The sequence below is a fragment of the Oxyura jamaicensis genome, chromosome 10 (genome assembly GCF_011077185.1).
Source record: "Oxyura jamaicensis isolate SHBP4307 breed ruddy duck chromosome 10, BPBGC_Ojam_1.0, whole genome shotgun sequence".
Lineage (NCBI taxonomy): Eukaryota > Metazoa > Chordata > Aves > Anseriformes > Anatidae > Oxyura > Oxyura jamaicensis.
Window position 1 is genome coordinate 9,217,584 of NC_048902.1, and position 14,994 is coordinate 9,232,577.

At 56.7% G+C, this 14,994-nt stretch overlaps 2 protein-coding genes across 3 annotated transcripts in view; both read right to left on the minus strand.

Annotated features, from left to right (window-relative positions):
* Window positions 1–1,988: 1,988 nt before the first annotated feature.
* LOC118171893 (actin, cytoplasmic type 5) overlaps window positions 1,989–14,994 on the minus strand; it is a 13,356-nt gene continuing 350 nt past the window's right edge. Inside the window, exons 2-3 of one of the 2 annotated variants that reach the window (XR_004753444.1) lie at window positions 13,046–14,550; window positions 1,989–2,001 (exon numbers count right to left, since the gene is read on the minus strand). Coding sequence is in view for 1 of the 2 variants with exons in the window: in XM_035335354.1 (XP_035191245.1) it covers window positions 13,409–14,550 (1,142 nt within the window). In the remaining variant the exon portion in view is untranslated. Of the gene's footprint in view, window positions 2,002–12,991; window positions 14,551–14,994 lie in introns of those variants that run through there. The other variant, XM_035335354.1, reaches the window with a different exon arrangement.
* Window positions 7,288–11,990, minus strand: UBL7 (ubiquitin like 7). The gene is made up of 10 exons (XM_035335355.1): window positions 11,734–11,990; window positions 11,142–11,261; window positions 10,666–10,748; window positions 10,464–10,548; window positions 9,979–10,036; window positions 9,322–9,455; window positions 8,900–8,949; window positions 8,347–8,514; window positions 8,070–8,192; window positions 7,288–7,711 (listed from the first exon to the last, which is right to left on the minus strand). The coding sequence occupies exons 1-10, from the start codon at window positions 11,915–11,917 to the stop codon at window positions 7,574–7,576; spliced, it is 1,143 nt and encodes a 380-aa protein (XP_035191246.1). The 5' UTR covers window positions 11,918–11,990; the 3' UTR covers window positions 7,288–7,573.

Sequence of the window (14,994 nt, forward strand, 5' to 3'; positions counted from 1 at the left end):
AGTATTCAAGGTGAGGCTGCACCAACGCCGAATACAGCGGGAGAATCACCTCTTCTGACGCAGTGCACGGTCCTTCCCATTTGGAAGGGAATTAAAACAAAAAGAACAAGCAAATTGCTTTGGTGAGATTGATCTGCTGCAATTCCACCACGAGAGCTGCATATTGATGTATTAACGTTGCACAGCACGCCAACTCTGTCTTCCTGCGAGGGCCCTGCAGGCCAGACAGTTTGGCTTACCTGGAACTCCTAGCGTTTCTTTTTTTGGATGCTGTGCTCCTCTGCTTCCTGGAAGAGCCTGGATTCAGGGCAGCATTGTGTCGTGCTCTCCTGCAGGAATGGCTGCGTTTCAGCACTTGGCAGGCAGATTCCTTAGCAATTCCAGTTCCCACTTCTGCTTTGAAAGGGTCTGTCCTAAGGGTCTGGCACCCACCACCCCCTACACGAGCTTAGCGGAGCCCTTTAGCAGCCCTATTAGACCCCAGAGTCCTCTTAGTTATCCACAAGCTAAGGTTCCCGCTCCACAATTTGCTCTCCCAGCCCCTGCCATGGGCTGGGGTTTTAGTCTGTTTTTCTCTGGGGAATCAATGCAAATCACCTGGCCCCCAAGAAGTCACTTCAAACTGCTGCTGGGGAAAAAAAAACACCAAAAGAGTCTCTCACAAGCTGGCCAGACACACAGGATGTGGAGGCTGCTCAGGAAAGAGAAAACTAATTTAAGGATATTAAGTGGACCTGGTGTTCAAGTACTTTTAAGCACTTATTTCTGTCTTGCCAGGAACTGAGAGATGTCTGAGATGTTCTACCTCCCCCGATCCTCCTTCCTATCTTGGCCTCTGCTTGAGGACCCTGGGCCAAACGATGCAGAAGGTAGTCAGCAGTTCAGCACTGTCTTTGGCTCTAAACTCGGAGCCTGTCTGGTCGCACGAAGGCTCGGCACCACAGATGCTCTGGTTTCTCTCTCCAGATCCACCATCTCTTCCAGCAGGAGAGTGGGAACAGCTCAGGATCTCACCATGAGCTCGACCTTTTTGACTTGTTTTCCCTGTGACCTGCCGAAGGTTGTCAAAGGGAAGAGCTCCCCTGTCTTCCTGCTTCCCATCTGTCCTGCCTTGCGTAGGATGTGTGCCCATCATCTGCTTCCTGGCTGTTACAACTCCACAGTGTTCCCACACAGCTCGTTTGGGAAAGCAACTGGAGGAAGCCCTAAGTGACCAAGTCACAGCTTTTGGGAAGGAAGGAAGAGAAGAGCAAGAAAATGAGGTGGAGGAAGAATAAACGGCCATCTGATTGCCCAGCCCGACACCAGCTGGCAGGATCCACGGAATGATGGAATTACGCATAACGAAGGTCCTTTGGGAAGCATTTTTGAAACATTTAATCAGACGGAGCTGCGCCCCAATAAGGAATCCTCCAGGGACAGGACGGCCAGCCTCCTCCTCTTCCCTGGAACTGGGCTGTAGGCAAACAACCCAATTAACACAAAAGCAAACGGTCTGAAGTCTGCTCTGCAGGATGTCAAGGTAGCATGCTGAGCGTTGCTGAGGGATTACAGAGCTCTGCTGTCATTAGCAACAGTATCTCCTTTGCAGATTTAGTGGCAGTTTTCTTCTCAAGTGCCCAGTTCTCCTTATCACCTGTTGCCACTTCAGCGCCCACAACAATTCCAGGCTGTTTCCAGGCACCCAAAAATCAAACCTCAGAGCTTTACCACTGCCACAGCACCACCACCCCTTGAGTCTGACATGCAGGCCGTTACCTGTGCTGCTCCTCGTTTCCTCCTTCCACTTGCTGAGTGCCCTCTTGGGTCAGATCTTCACACAACCCGCGGCTAAACTGCAGGACTCCTTGCTGCAGGGTGACGTGGGAGCTACCAGCTTCTGCGTTCAAAGAGAAAAGAACAGTTCAGTGGGGCCTGTTAATTATTTACACCCCCATTTCTGGCTCTAAAAGCCTCTGAGCCTGGGACCAGTGGATGCTGGAGAATCTACTAAAGGTGGGCCTTCCTTTGCTCACTCTGCTCTCAAGTGGTGTTTTTTTTTTTGCACCTTGTGTTATCGGCCATTGCTGGAAGTCAGGGAATTCTGGCTCTGCTCCTGCACAACCCATTTGACGCTTTTATCACCCCTGGAGAGGAATTCCATAGCTCTCCAGCTTCCCCCTCAAACTCAGTACCTGAGGTAATGCGCCCTGCAGAACCGAGTGGATCCTGCTTTTAAATCAGGAGGATGTTTGCTTCAGGGAAAGGGAAAAAGACGTCTCAAGATTACTTCAGGACAACCGTTCTGCTTGCTGACAGCCTGGAACACCCAGAAGTCAGCCAGAAAGACCGTGTGGACAGAAACACTCCCCCCAGTCCCTGGGCTCCCCCTAACAGGGATTCTTTTTTATATTATTATCACTACTACTAAGGTTTTTGTTTGTTTTTAAGTTTCCAGGTTCAGTTCAAACAGAGGAGCCAGGAAGCTTCAATTTCAAAGCCAGTAGCTCGGTCAGCACCTTGGCCTCAAAGGATGGCTCAGGGAATGTTTATCTTCTTCCCTTTGAACTTCACTTGCTGTTTACCGTAATCTAATTACAAGCGACCTCCCAAAGCAGAACTAGAACCGCACACATGACATCAGAGGGCTATTTGTAAACCTTTCCATCTATAAATTAGAATATTTATAATTACAGAAGTAAATATTAAGAAATACATTTCATGGTATGACGTTTTCAGCATACTTCTGCTTCCACCGAGCTAAAATAGAACCAGCGGCCTTTGAAACACAAATGTTTTACTGTGCTGTTTCCCAGTAAGCATCACGGGGCCTTCAGCTGCACCAAGTACAGTTCCCCAAAAAGGATGATTACAGCCACAGAGGATCCCTCCTGCCGTTCCTAAAGAAGAACGTTGCCCTGTGCTAGGGAAGGGGCTGAGTCCCACCTGCTCACAGGACACGCTGCTGGGCCAGCTGGGCCACATCGCCCGTCCTGACTCTTACCTGACTCCTGACCAGCAGTCCCATCATCTCTTTCCCTCTTTCCCGGAAAGCCTGCCTAGGGAAGAACGAGACCAAGATTTCGTCACTGCCAAGGAAGTCCCAGAGCTCGTGGCAGTCAGCAATTCCTGCCACCCCTCTTCCCTTTGCCTTGGCCTCCTCGGTGAGACTGTTGAGCTCACCAAGGAGCACAAAGCTAAGAAGAGAAACCAAAAACAACTCTGTATTTCCCGATTCTTCAGCATTCCCCAAGAACAAGAACAAAGCCGAAACCAGCCAGGAAACCACCAAGCCCTTTGCAAATAAAGCAAGCCCCTAGGCAAGGGCTTTGACAGAAGTTTCCTGCTGCTGTTCACGACGTGGATGTTTCCTGCCTGGCTGCCCAAGATTATTCCCTCCCTAGCAAAGCCTGCACGAGATGCTGCATCCTGGGCAAAGCGGTGCTGGAGAACGTCCCCTTCTGCAATGGGCTCAGCTGGCACGTCAGAGCGTAGCGGGGGGGCCAAGGCGTGCACCCCACACTGCATCTGGACGTGGGGAGCAGAGGATGGCGTTCCCCAGCTCAGCACAGGCACCCATGGCGAGCGGGGATATTCTGGCAGTCAGTCCTCCAGCTCCCAGCACAGCGCTTAAATAAGACTCAGCACCACTAAGTCAGGAGACCGGGGCAAGCAGTGAACCCGAACCTCAGACCGCTGCGTTTCCCAAGGACATAACAGCTCTGGGAGCAGTCTGGGCAAGATCTGACCCCACATTTTTTGTGGGCCAAGCCGGGCAATGTGGTGATGCTGTTTTAAGGTGCTTGGCTGCCTTCCCTAGGCACGGGTTTGGTTATCGGGCTCCTTTACCAGCGTATCCCTGTATGCGTCCTGCAAGCAGGGGACGCTCAGAGCCTGCGCGGCTGGGGGAGCACGGAAGGAACATTTATTCCAAAATATCACAGAGGCATATGGGAGGGTGAGGGGAAATCTTTCTCAACCTAGTCACATGAAGCCAGAAACCAAGGCTGAGGAGCTCGAAATGAGGAGCTCGGAGTTTTGGAGGTTTAAGATCTGATCCAACAAACCACCCAAGCATGCTCGCACCTAAGAGACTGCGCAAACATTTAATACCTTAAATGTCAGTGCCTGCTCCTGGTAGAGATCTCGCTGGTTATTTTCACTTCACACAGGGGAAGGCTCCAGCGTCATTGTGAAAGCAGAGGAAGACGAAGGTGGGCAGTCACAGGCTGGGGTAGAGCAGAAGCCGTCAGGGATGTGAAGCCTGGGAGATTCTGCTTCGTCAGCTTTACTTTCTTGCTGCAGAATCACCCTCCCACAGCACCGCTTTGTTCCTCACGGAGCCCAGGACTGTCTTTGGCAAAAAGAAACAAGGCGGACGGGCAAAAAGCCACCAAGGTGGCCAAAGCAGAAGAGAAGGGCTCATCTGGTGAAGAGCCTACGACCCAGCCAAACTGCCAGCCCCTGCAGGTGTCCGTGACACGCCAGCATTGATGGCCAAACACTGGAACAAACAACAAGATTACCAAAACACAGGAGTACGACCAGCTGCTGCCATTACTGCTGAAAACACCCGCTGCCGCCGCTTCCCTTGTCAGTTCCACTGCGAGGTGAAGAGGGAACTGAACCAAAAATTTCTCTTTGATGTCAGAAGCAGAAAGTCCCTAATGAAAGCACTTACGTTGGGGAACTGCGGCCTGACCTCCACCTCTCCCGGAGGGTCAGCCAAATGCTTTCAGCAAACACCTTCCATCTGCTCCTGCCGCACAGCTGCTGAGACGCTCAGGCCACAGGCGCTGGCTGACGGCCGGGTGCGGGGAGAAGATGAGGCAGCAGGCAGGACAAGGACAAGCTGAGCCCCGACGGGACCGGCCGCACTGCTCAGCTGAGCGCTGAGGCTGCGATGAGAGCTGGAGCAGGGACACCAAGGGAGGACCGCAGGGAGCGGCAGGTGGGAGGCAGCTCATTGCAACTTGCTCGCAAAGAGCACAATCTGTTGAGCTCCAGCAAGTTGGTGCCTCGCTAAAGCTGCTTTCTCAGCAAGCTTTCAGCATCTCCCAGTCCTTCCCGTTTTGTCTCCTACCCAGCTTAGGGCTGCAGCAGCTGGAGGAGCCGGGACAGGCTCAGACAGACCTCACGCTGCATCCCAACCAGCTGCCTCCTGCAGCCCCCCCCCGGGCAGAGGCTGAGCCTCCCCTGCACGCAGCACCGCTTTCATCTCGGGGCTGGGGGGCAGGAGGCGCTTGGCAATGGGAGCGGGCGGGGAGGCAGCGCTCACCTGGCTGCCGGGGAGTCGGCGATGAGGCACTCGCAGCTCCTGCTCGCCTCTTCCAAGAGCCTCCCGCATCAAAGTTTCCCTTCCTCCCCCTCCATCAGCAGCCCTGCAGGGGCCAGGCAGAGCCTCTCTTCCCCTCCCTGCCTCTCTAAATTTGCCTGGCTGCTGAACATTTCTATTCTAGGCAGGGACAGGCGAGATGAGGGAAGCGAAGCACACGCATCAGTCGGGTTGCGAACGCCATCAGTGCCAAGTTCTCTGCTATATAGCCGTTTCAGGCAGAGAACGTGTCTGATGTGGTACTCCAAGCCAAGTAACATGATTTGCGAAAGAAATAGAAAGAAATCCTCTTTATGCAAAACCTCCAGGCGATTCTCAGCTATCTGGGAACCCAGGGAAAGCAGGAACAGCCCATATAATGGAAAAAAGCTGCTTCATACAAAACGTTGGTCAAAGAGATCAAATCATAATAGCAAGGGAAGATAAAAGAAAAATGTGGGGACACCAACAGCCCCGAGCTGTTCCCCGCCTGAGCTGAGAACTGACAGGGCACAGCCTAGCAAACAAGCCAGCCCTGGTCCCAAAGCAAGTCCTGCATGGGTCGGGGGGTTCAGGACACCCAGCTCCAGCACCGCCGTGACATCTGCGATACAGCTAATCCCCAGCGAGCCTCGGGAGGATTCGGGGCTGACAGCAGGGCTCATCTCACAGCGGGAAAGGGAGGGAGGATGCTGGGCATATGCCACCCATTCCAGCAAAGCGAAGCGTGAAGGCACCAGGGATGGGAACCAATTAATCTGTTCTCATACACGTGAAATCACGGCCGTCATCTGGAGCGGGTTCCCAAAGCAGGTGGTGAGAGCCGTGTCCAGGAAGGGCGTATCGAGTCAGGAAAGCCGTCCGACCTTACGATAGCCATCAGATTTTATCGCCCGCGTATTGAAAAACAAAGCCGGTCCCTCCCTCCTGGGAGGCTTAATCCTCTAGTCGGGATTAAATCTATCAGTCGATAAGCTGTCCTGGAGGGAACGATCCACATTGCTGGGTGATAGCTGACACTGTCAGCAAACAACAGCAGCGCTTGGAAATTAGAGGGGCACACAGGTGGCCAGAAGGTAATGGATCGTTTTCTGCTTTCCGCCTCCCTAGCATCACATGGCAGCATTTGGGGCAGACCAGCTCCCATTTTCATGCCTTATTAACCTTGATGGTACAACCAGAGCCAAGCCAGGTCTGCCTCTGGCTCCAGCTTCTCAGTTCCCATTAGCTAATTACAGGCAAGATCGTTTGATTGCCTTTGTAGTGCAGGCACCTTGAACGGGGCACTAAGGATTAGAAGCCACTTTGGAAAACACCAGCTGCAGCCCAGCAGAGTAACCTGGCGCGTCAGAAACAACGCGTCTCTCCCAGGCAGCACCTCGCACCCTTCAGCACCTGCCTCAACCCTCTGCCTCCGTGCTCGTCGTGTTCTTGCTGTCACCTGGTGGTGGCCATGAACTCCTGCACCACATCGATGCTCAGGACTGTACCAGCCACGACCAGAGAGCTGAGAACTGCTGACACCAGCTGGGAACAGCTAGGTTTGTGCCAAAAAGGAGATGTGATGCTCCTTTGTGGCACCTTCTCTGAGAGCACCTGTAGCACAGTTAGTTCTTACAGGCCTGACTCACAGGAGGAGGGCTGGCAGGTAAGCCTCACGCCCTGCACAAGGGTCTCTTACTAAGGGACAGAGGTAGCATTTTGCTCTGTAAGAGGAGTGCCCTCTGCTGACACAGCCGGCCTGCAACAGGCAGATCCATTCTCCAGCGCCCACGATGCAACAAGCACAGGCCGCCTGGCAGGGCTGGAACACACCCCGGGACGGATCACAACCCAAACACGAGGCAGGTGAACACAGTCCCTTTAATGCAGTCAGACACAGGGGAACCACAGCGACAGAACAAGGTAAGGCCGAGGCCCGCCAGGCGGGCAGGGATCAAACAGCAGGCAGGGGTGTGTGGTGCCAGATCTAAGACCGCAGAACCACAGGTGCCGCATCTCCCCGGCACACGAGAGCTGCCTCTGCGTGCTGAGCAGAGCCCTGAGGTCTCATCTCTGGCGGGCAGAACGGGGAGAAGGGGGAGACCGGAGAGAGGTTACCAGTGGAGCTGGAGGAACTGGCCGCGGTGCTCTCAGCCAGGGTGGCACAGCCCACCTGCAAGGACAGGAGCAGCCGCCCCGACAGCTCCGAGCCCCGGTGCGGAGCAGAGCTGTGGGGCCGAGTCCCAGAGCGAGGAATGTCACGGTGCCACACACCAGTCCAGCCTCTCCTGCCCAAAGCTAGGGAGCCCCGCCAGCAAAGATGAGCTCCAGGGCAGCCTGGATGTCCCCTCCAGTGGCCTGCAGGGCCCGGAGGCTTAGCTCATCATCGTGTATGCCCATGTCTCGCAGCTGCTGCAGCTGGGGTTGCCACTGGCTCTACGGACAGGAAACAAAAGAAGCTAAGGGTAGGTGCCAGAGTCCAACACAACAGCCTTCACCACAGCTCCCTCTGCTACGCTGGATTCCCCCACCTCTCTGACTCACAAGTGCAATGCTAAGTGTGCAAACAGGTCTCGAAGGTCCTAAATTTTGCTGAGCACACCCCATATCCCCCAGCCCATCCCTCCCGTTCCACCCAGCCCTGTAACATCAGTCTGCTGCACCTCCTCCAAGCTCCTCTCCCCTTCCAGCGCTGTCTGGCCACAGAAGGCAGCTGGAAGAACCACCTCCACCCCGCAGCGCCCAACGCCACGCGGAGCTTTCACGGGTCCTCAGAAGAGGCTGAGACACTGACCTGCAGGCTGGGCTGCCCCGAGGCCTGCAGGGCGTGCTGCAAGGCCTGGCTGAAGAGGTCGTTGGTGATGGGTGTCCCCGACTGGACGCTGGATGACATCGGGGAGGTCCCAGAGGAGTGACCCTACGAGGAGATGAGTGGCGTATGGGTCACGGGAGCGCTCCCACAGCCTGTCTGAAGGAGACCCCAGACAGAGAGGACTCTCAGACCTGAGCAGGGCTCGCTCTCAGTCAAGAGCTAGCTCTGTGGTGTGGGAGGACACCCCCAGCTGCTGTACCTGGGTGCCAGGGGTAGGCGTGTGGGAGCTGCTCTCCGGGGTGCTGGCCAGTGCCAGCGCGGTCGCCAGCTCGCTCTGGGTGATGGGCCGGGGCCCTGCAGCCCCGGAGTAGCCGAGGGAAGCCGGGCGGGAACCAGAAGTGCTGCTGGACGGCGTCGATCTTGTGCTCTGCGTGGAGAGAAAAGCGCCTCTGGGGTCAGTGTCCGTGTCCCACTAAGGCCTAGCTCCTGTGCTTATTCCCAGGGATCTCTTCTCCACCGCATTCAAAATTCAAACGTGGAACTTCTTAAAGGAAACACAGCTGGCAATCAGACATGTTTTTTTCCTAAACCCAACTATTCTAAAGCTGCTGAACTGGCTGTAAGCCTTTTTGTATTTCATCTGTCAGTTTAAAAACAAAAGCCACTTATCTTCACAACACCCCTGCAAGGCAGAGGAACTCGTGCTGTACTTGAGATAAGAGAGAAAACCTTTGAAGTCTTTAACAGCTACCTGCTAAATCCATAAAGCAAGCCCAAATCAGCTGTCCCACCTGACCTGGCCTGCAAATTACCTGGTGAAAGTCATCTTCATCATCAGAGAGACCTTCAAACAGAAAGCCACCTGCAACAGAAAGAAGAATCACCGGATGCAGAAAGCTAGGTGCTGGCAGGAACTGGGCACCGGGAGGCCTCGGCCACACAACCAGGCTCAGCCCCAGCTACGGCACTGGTTAAGCCCTTAATTTGTGCAAAACAGAGCCCACAGCACTCTGCTACCCACAGCGATTCTACGTGTGCGGCCAGGAGAGGCTCTGAGGTTGCGCTGGATGAGATCAGTCTCTGTCAGCACAACCTAGCAAACCACAGTGCACACTCCTCAGGAACCCAAACTGCTTTTGCCTCCAGCCCGGGGAAGGCTCTGTGTCAGCCCAGCAGGGATTTATTTACCTGCAGATGAAGCCCGCAGAGCCGCGCGGCCGCGGGCTGAACGCACCTGGCATGTCGCGGTAGGAGCCAGAGGACATGCCCCGGGAGGACGTCTCCGGGGCCGGGAGCGGGGTGCTGCCCGCCACCGAGTGCAGCACCAGCACGATGGCGTTCACCAGGGCAGGGTGAGCTGGGATTAGCCTGGAGGGAAGGTGGGAAGATAAATCACGTACACAAGGAAGCTAAAAAACAGCAGCTTGGTATGAGCAAAGAAATTAAAGCAGGAGCGGCAGAGCCATCCGCGCTGGCTGGGCCAGCAGCACCTCAGATGCCGACTGTGGCTGCCCAGCAGCAAAACCCCCCACAGCTTGTTCCCCACAGCTGCAGAAGCCTTCTCAATCCCACAGCACCCCTCCCACCGTACACATCTGCTCTCCTGGAGCAGCTCTGCTGGGAGCAACCAGATCTGGATTTGAACTCAGGTTCTGGAGGTGAGCACGACCCAGCTCCCACCAAATACCCCACAGTTCAAATCAACAGCGAAGGAAGACGCACATCAAAGCGTCACCTCCCTCTTTTCTGCTGCTGAGGGTGAAGGGCCTGAATCTCTGGCCTGGTGCACCTGTGCCGGCAGGCAGGAGCAGAACTGCTCTTTCCCACCCCGAGGGAAGCAGCCTAAACGGGAACAGAGCAAAGGCACGGCCCAGTCACTGCTCCAGCTTACGTGTCCAGCATGTTGGGGTCTGCAAACACTGAGAAGAGATCCTTGTCCTGCAGCACGCCTGGGAGGGACCAGGAAACGTGACCAGTAGAGACGGGATACAAAATCCGCAGGAGCCGGTCAAATCGTGGGAAGAAAACAAATTGTTTTTCAGGAAGCGAGTCACAAACAGACACCGCAAGCGCTCTATTATTGTTCTCTGAAGCCTTTTGTGCCTTCCTGGAGAGAGGCTGAATCACAGCCACACCCCCGGGACAGGGCTTCCCCAGCAGATGCACGGGCTGTGCTCCAGCACACACAGCGATACTTTACGGGCAGGATCAGCCCTGGCACCCAGCTGGCTGTGAGAAGTGCGACCCCATCCCACGTGTCAGGAATTAAACACTCTTTAAGAGCTTATTTTAGTGTTTAAATTAAAGTGTTTGTTTTATACTGAAGCCATCTTTATCAGGCTTTCTCCAGACCCTCTGGATGACCTCCGGACTCACCCAAAGCAACTGGGTCGCTGCTGAGGCCAGGAGTAGCCACAATGATCTGATCCAGCGACTCCTTGTTCCCCAGCATTTTGAAGACCTGCCAGAGAAATCGGAACGGATCGGCAGCCGCACACAGCAAGGCTCCACTCAGGGCCTTTCTTCAGCAAGGAAGACAGACAAAAGGCACCCAGACAAATCGTGCAGCCTCACTCACTGCATCTCTGTAGGCAGGGCTGCTGTGCAGGGCAGTGTGAAGGACCCGGAACTCCCGAACCGCTGCCACCTTATCCACGGGCTCTGAGAGAGGAAAGATAGAACTCGCAGCTTCCAGACATACAAAAACATACAAATATAGCTTGCTACATGCACAGGAGGAAGTGTTTTAAGGTAACAACCCTAAACTAACACAATTTATTCTACAGTTAGGCACACACAAGCCTGATTTTCCCTCGACCTAGAGTAACGAGACATTTTGTTCCTGGTTCTCTGGCAACATCCTAAATCCGGCCACAGCCAGGTGAGGCAGGGATGCTCACTCTGCCCGTGACATGATTCATTCCCTAACTCTACCCCATTTGCTGCTGGGAGAGGAGGACCACACAGATGGTTCCGCCCCCAAACCCTGCACCAGCCTCCCAGAAGCTCCCCAGGAGGAGCTGAGCTGTTCCTCACACACCACCTCCTCCTCACCTGGTTTCTGATCGGGCTCGGGCCAGGACTTGCGCAGCACGTGAACAGTGGAGCCCGACTGGATGCCGTAAAAATCAAGCGTCTGGTCATCCCTCAGCTTACGGCCACAGTAGATCAGATCTAGAGGAGGAGAAAAACATGGGGAGACAAACGCCTACAACACGCTCAGAAAGAGCTCAGGGCCCTTAAGAACTGAGAAATGTGTGGGGACATCGCCCTGCCTGCTGAGCTGCTTCATCATGATAAGAAAAAAGAGGAAATCCGAGCTGATACTCACAGACGTGTCTTTGCTGCCTCCTGTAAAAGAGCTGAGCTCTCTCCCACGGACACGCTGGTGTCAGCGAGCTCTGCCAAAAGGCTCCTTAACGAGCGCACCGACCCCGCAGGAGCGCTGCGAGCCCCACAGTGGCAGAACACACCAGCACCACAAGGCGCTCAGACAGCCGCCGTGCAGCAGAGCCTCTAGAAATCCCTTGGAGCACCATGCCGCCTACCCGGCCACACCAAACCCCAGCGGCCCGGCCCCTCCAGCCCCGGGACTTCCCATCCCCGGGGCACGGAGAAGGCGGGAGCTCAGCGCCGCGGCACGTACCGATGAGCTCGGGGTCGGGGACGGACTCCTGCAGCCTGCCGGTGATGAGCTGCTTGAGGCAGGAGATGCTGCAACCGCCCAGCGGGCACTCGCCGAGCTCGGTCTCGGGCAGGCGGAGGATGGACTTGGGGGCCAGCGGCTGGTCCGCCAGCTTCACGGCGATGTGCCACTCGGGCAGCGCCATGGGGCAGGCCCGGCGCCGCGGGGGGGGGACGGCAACAGCGGGGAGAGCCCGCCAACCGGCTCCGGAGCTCCCCGGGGGGCTGAGGAGGCTCGGGGGGGGAAGGGCTGGGAGGGCTGCGGCCGAGCGCGGCCCCAGAGCTCCCCGCACACGGCGCCGCCGCTTCTCTTCCGGCAACACCGCGCCGGAAGCGGAAATGCCCCACCTCCCCGCCGCGGGGAGCCCTGGGAAGCGTAGTTCGCTAAGGAAGGTTCCGCCGATTGGTCAGCCTGGAGGGAAGGTGGAAGGGAGAGCCAATGGGAGGCCGGCTGGGGGTTTAAAAGCGGGAGGTGGGGCCCCGCACCTCTCTCGCCGCCCGGGGCTCGGTGGGACGAGGGGGCCCCGCGGCGCCTCCAGGCGTGGGGGAGCTGCACGGCAAGGGGGGGCTGGGCGGAAACCGGGGGCTGGCAGCAGGGCCTGAGGCACGGCGGGAGCAGCTCCTCACTCCCAGTAAGGCTCGGTGAGCAGGCAGCTGTCCCAGGGGGCTGGGAGCCCACAGGGAGCCATCCCTGCTGCTCCTCTCCCCATGGGCACAGGCTGCCCCTGCACCAGCAGCACTGAAATAAACGCGTCCGTCCTTCCCCCGGCTCTGCTTACTGAGGAGGAGTTTCTGCAGGACAGCTCAACCCTCCCAGAGGGAAACGAGCTGACTGCCCCACGCTCAGGGAGCTTCAGGAGCATCTGCTGCTCCATCTCATCGCTGGATCCCAAAAAAGGAGAAGCTGCTCCTCTGACCCCAAAACCTGTGCCAGCCCGCTAGCTTTTCTGACAGGACAGGCTGTTTATGTTCTAAAAAAAGCCAACTTACCATGAAAGTCCAGAAAGGCTGCAAGAGCCACATACCAGTCAAGTTTTCCTTCCTAACAGTTCTTTAAATGGCTCGTGCAGCAGACAGTGACACAGCACGCTTTGCACGGCAGCGCTCCAGGTTCTGCTTTCCAGTTTCAGACTCTGAGACAGACACCCGGGGTTCAGTCTGAGTGCAAAGCCTGGCCTTACACAACACCCCCCCCAAAGAAGGCAAGGAACACCACTGCATAGTTTTAAGACTAAGAAGTTTATTTGTCTTCCTACAAATAAGTCAGTTGTGACAAACCTAAAGGTGACGAGCCTACTTTAGTGTCATCCTATTAGTGTTACATGGGAAACGCGAACAACCCTCCCTCCACCTTCAGAACCTCAGTACGAGGAGGAGCCGCCAGCCCCGAGCCTCAGCCTGAGGGGTTGCTGCTGTTTCTCTGCTAAAAATCAAACAAAACCTCTAGTCACAGACTGGCCAAATCATGGCTGGGCCATTAAAACGCGTACTGCTCGTTACTACTCGGTACCTCACCGGATTAGGACATCAACAGTCAAACAAAAGTGGTCCGAAGCGAAGGGAGAGCCCCCCCGAAGACCTGCAACGCCTCCTCCCGCAGGCAGCGGGGGCGCCCCGGGTGACTGCCAGCAGCCCCTCTAGAAGCACTTGCGGTGCACGATGGAGGGGCCGGACTCGTCATACTCCTGCTTGCTGATCCACATCTGCTGGAAGGTGGACAGGGAGGCCAGGATGGAGCCGCCGATCCAGACGGAGTACTTGCGCTCCGGCGGGGCGATGATCTTGATCTTCATGGTGCTGGGCGCCAGGGCCGTGATCTCCTTCTGCATCCTGTCGGCGATGCCGGGGTACATGGTGGTGCCGCCCGACAGCACGGTGTTGGCGTACAGGTCCTTGCGGATGTCCACGTCACACTTCATGATGGAGTTGAAGGTGGTCTCGTGGATGCCGCAGGACTCCATGCCCAGGAAGGAGGGCTGGAAGATGGCCTCGGGGCAGCGGAACCGCTCGTTGCCGATGGTGATCACCTGCCCGTCAGGCAGCTCGTAGCTCTTCTCCAGGGAGGAGGACGAGGCGGCCGTGGCCATCTCCTGCTCGAAGTCCAGGGCGACGTAGCACAGCTTCTCCTTGATGTCCCGCACGATCTCCCTCTCGGCCGTGGTGGTGAAGCTGTAGCCGCGCTCCGTCAGGATCTTCATCAGGTAGTCCGTGAGGTCGCGGCCGGCCAGGTCGAGGCGCAGGATGGCGTGGGGCAGCGCGTAGCCCTCGTAGATGGGCACCGTGTGGGTGACGCCGTCCCCGGAGTCCATCACGATGCCGGTGGTACGGCCGGAGGCGTACAGCGACAGCACGGCCTGGATGGCCACGTACATGGCCGGGGTGTTGAAGGTCTCAAACATGATCTGCGTCATCTTCTCCCGGTTGGCCTTGGGGTTGAGGGGGGCCTCGGTGAGCAGCACCGGGTGCTCCTCCGGGGCCACGCGCAGCTCGTTGTAGAAGGTGTGGTGCCAGATCTTCTCCATGTCATCCCAGTTGGTGACGATGCCGTGCTCGATGGGGTACTTCAGGGTGAGGATGCCCCTCTTGCTCTGCGCCTCGTCGCCCACGTAGCTGTCCTTCTGCCCCATGCCCACCATCACGCCCTGGTGCCGGGGGCGCCCCACGATGGAGGGGAACACGGCCCGGGGAGCGTCATCCCCCGCGAAGCCTGCCTTGCACATGCCTGAGCCATTGTCCACCACGAGGGCAGCGATCTCCTCATCTGCCATGCTGACTGCACCTGGGGGACAAGGGGGGGGTCACAGAGCGCCTCATGGGGGCACAGCGGGGGCCCTACCCTTGTGTGCTGAGGGACCACAGGGAGTTAGGGCACTAGAAGGGGCCAGGAGGTGAGAGGGGGCATTGAGAAGACTCAAAGATGTGTCCTGGGGGTGCCAGAAAGGTATAAGGGTGACCTAACCCCCCCCCAGCATACACAGCCCAAGGAGCCAGACCACCCACCACCTCTAACCCCCCCCCCAAAAAACTCCCCATGGACACCCTCTTCTCCCCCCACTCAAAAAAAAACCCTCAGAGATGTCCCCCCTTTCCTTTTCCCTTCCCCCCCAAAAAGCCTCAGGGACACCCCCCACACCTTTTTCCCCCTCAAAAAAAACTCAAGAAAGATTTATCTTCCCACTCCCACTCCAAATCCCCTGAGGGACAGCCTCCCCGCCCCCCCCCC